Genomic DNA, 3,251 nt, shown 5'->3' with positions numbered 1-3,251 from the left:
TTTATGCTCCTAATGAGGGTACAGAGCGTATTGCTGTTTTTGATCAAATAAAGGAAACCTTAAGACAGTGTGACCAAGAGGGGTGTATGGTTTTAGGGGGTGACTGGAATTGTACAGTGGATTTTACAGTTGATCGCACCGCTGAAGAACCTCACCTGCGGTCAGCCACTTGCCTGTCTGGCCTATTACATGAGTTTGAGCTTTCTGATGTGTGGAGAGTTAGAAATGCAAAAGTTAGGCAGTACACATGGCTAAAAATTAATGAAGGTTGTGTCAGTGCAGCAAGGTTAGACAGGTTGTATGTATCTGATCACTACTGTAGTAGGGTTGGAAAGTGTGCCATTACTCCTGTGGGTTTCTCTGATCATCATATTGTTACTGTTGATATTCACTTGTCCTGTCCACGAAGGTCATCGCCTTACTGGTATTTTAATGTTAAATTGTTACATGATGTCATGTTTTGTGACAGGTTTTTGTTGTTTTGGGAAAAATGGAGGGTTATAAAGGGGAATTTTGAGTCCTTGAGACAATGGTGGGAGGTTGGGAAGGCCCAAATACGAGTATTTTGTCAACAGTATACTGCTCTGTCTCAAATTGAAGTTAAAAAGACTATCAAGGCCCTTGAACAGGACATCAAGTTTATTGAATTGAAGCTGCTCACTCAGAACGACCCTGGACTAGTCATGAATTTACAGGACAAGAGACATGAACTGAGGTCGTTTCTGCATGAAAGAGTGAAGGGTGCCTTGATTAGGTCTCGTTTCGCTTCCCTTAAGGATATGGATGCTCCTAGTGCTTTTTTTTTTAACCTGGGACAGTCGACGTTTCAAAGAAAACAGATGGTCTGCCTTCGTCTCCCTGATGGGAAGGTGACCACGAATGATATTGAAATGCGTCAACATGCCGTGGATTTCTACTCGTCTCTTTATAAGGCGGAGGATTGTGACTCTCTGTGTACTGAACAGTTGTTACATGGTCTTCCTCAATTGGGACCTGAGCAGAGAGTCGCTTTGGACTCTGACATTACATTGCAGGAGCTGTCCACAGCAGTTATGCAGCTCTCAACAGGCCGAGCCCCTGGCATCGATGGTTTACCATCTGAGTTTTATAAGCACTTTTGGGGGTCTATTGGGGAGGATTTTTATGAAGTGCTGTGTGAATCTTTTCATGAGGGTTCTCTTCCTGTATCCTGTCAACGTGCGGTGCTTTCACTGTTGCCAAAAAGGGGGATTTGGCTCTCATAAAAAATTGGAGACCTGTTGCTTTGCTGTGCGCAGAATACAAAATTGTTTCGAAATGTCTCTCAAATAGGTTGAAAGAGTATCTGGGAGTGTTGATCCACAAGGACCAGTCCTACTGTGTACCGGATCGCTCTATTGTTGACAATTTGTTTATGATAAGAGATGTTTTAGACATTTGTAAACTGCCTGATGTAAATGTGGGTTTACTTTCGTTGGATCAGGAGAAGGCTTTTGATCGTGTGGACCATCACTACTTGTTTAAAACGATGAAAGCCTTTGGGTTTGGGGATGTTTTTCTGTCTTGGGTGAATTTACTGTATGCTGGAGCCTCGTGTATGGTGAAGGTGGGTGGTGGTTTAAGTTGCCCCATCCCTGTCCAAAGGGGCATCAGGCAGGGATGTCCAATTTCAGGGCAGTTATATAGTCTGGCGATTGAACCAATGCTTTGTTTTTAAGAGCGAAGCTTACTGGTTTCTCTGTGCCAGGTGTGATGAAGGGTCCCACGATAGCACTGTCTGCGTATGCAGATGACGTGATAGTTTTTATTACAGGGGGTGAGGATGTTAAGGTTCTTTTAAACACTTTAAAGGTGTATGAGGGGGCCTCCTCAGCTAGAGTCAATTGGGGAAAGAGTGAAGCTCTGTGGGCAGGTCAGCTTCAGATGGGGTCCACTCCACGGTTACCAGGGGGGCTTCAGTGGGGCAGAGAAGGGATGAAGACTTTGGGGGTTTTTCTAGGCTCCGATGTCTTTCAGAAAAAGAACTGGGATGGTGTAGTGGAGAAAGTGTGTGCTAGACTGTCAAGGTGGAAATGGGTGTTGCCCCAGCTGTCTTATAGGGGACGGGTCCTGGTAGCTAATAATCTTGCTGCTTCTACCTTGTGGCACAGACTAATGATTTTACAGCCACCAAAGGGTCTGATACAAGAGCTTCAGAGGACCCTTGTCAATTTCTTCTGGTCTGGACAACACTGGATTAAAGCTGCAGCCCTGTACCTGCCACTGCACGAGGGTGGGCAAGGCCTGGTGGACATTTCCTCTAGGATCACGGCTTTCCGGCTCCAAGCTGCCCAGAGATTGTTGTACAGAGACTGTTCGAGCTGGGTTGAAACAGCCTACATATTGATGAGGAGAGCGGGTTGTTTGGGCTTAGACAGGCATCTTTTCCTCTTAAAACTGGAGGGGGGTGATTTGACTGGCCTGACTCCATTTTATGAGTCTGTTATGCAGGCTTGGAGAGTCTTTGTCAAGTCCCGTAAGGCCTGCACGCCACCAGGGATGTGGCTTTTTGAAGAGCCTCTTTTTCATAACACTGCCATCCAGTCCCGTGTTTTGGGTTCAGCTAGCCTACGTTCATGCCTGTTAGGCGTGGGGTGTACCAAGCTGGGCCATCTGATGCGGAGCAGGAGCAGATCGTTGGAGGAGCTGGGAGAAAGAGCAGGGATCCGATCATCTCGCCTACTGAGGAAGGTTGTCGATGAGGTCTGTGAATCCTTGCCAGAACTTCATCTGCAGTATGTGACTGACACTTCCAATTCTGATAGGTGGAAGGAGGGTCTGGATTATGTGTTCCCTGCACTGATTGTTAGTGCTGCGATGGGGGCATTTGAAGAGGACGTGGGGATGCTGCTTTCCTTCGATACCCCGGAGCTGGGGGAGTTCAAGGAGGTGGGAAAGAAGGCCATATACAGAACATGTGTAAAGGTGTCCCATGCCTCTTCCCTGGAAGGGGTAAAATCGACGAGGTGGGCGGATGTGCTTGGTCCAAGTGCCTCTCCAAAAGGCTGTTGGCGATCATTATATAAACTGCCTATTGATAAGAGGACAGCTGACCTCCAATGGAGGATAATACATGGAGCTATAGCCACCAATATGCATCTGGTACACCTGGATCCTACTGTTGGAGAGGGGTGTCCATTCTGTGCTGAGTCTGAATCTCTGGCACATCTGTTTTTACTGTGTCCCAGGTTGGTTGGGATAATTGACCTGATCACTGATTGGTTCTCAACGTT

General features: G+C 46.7%; 1 protein-coding gene across 1 annotated transcript in view; it reads left to right on the top strand.

Moving 5' to 3' along the window:
* Nucleotides 1-2,835: 2,835 nt before the first annotated feature.
* Nucleotides 2,836-3,251, top strand: part of LOC135533640 (E3 ubiquitin-protein ligase znrf3-like) — a gene marked incomplete at its 3' end in the record, with an annotated part of 39,894 nt that continues 39,478 nt past the window's right edge. The window contains exon 1 of the mRNA XM_064960929.1: nt 2,836-2,970. Coding sequence (XP_064817001.1) covers nt 2,836-2,970 — 135 coding nt within the window. The remainder of the gene's footprint in view (nt 2,971-3,251) is intronic.

This window comes from Oncorhynchus masou, unplaced genomic scaffold (genome assembly GCF_036934945.1).
Source record: "Oncorhynchus masou masou isolate Uvic2021 unplaced genomic scaffold, UVic_Omas_1.1 unplaced_scaffold_2544, whole genome shotgun sequence".
Classification (NCBI taxonomy): domain Eukaryota; kingdom Metazoa; phylum Chordata; class Actinopteri; order Salmoniformes; family Salmonidae; genus Oncorhynchus; species Oncorhynchus masou.
This window is presented reverse-complemented; position numbering and strand designations above follow the sequence as displayed.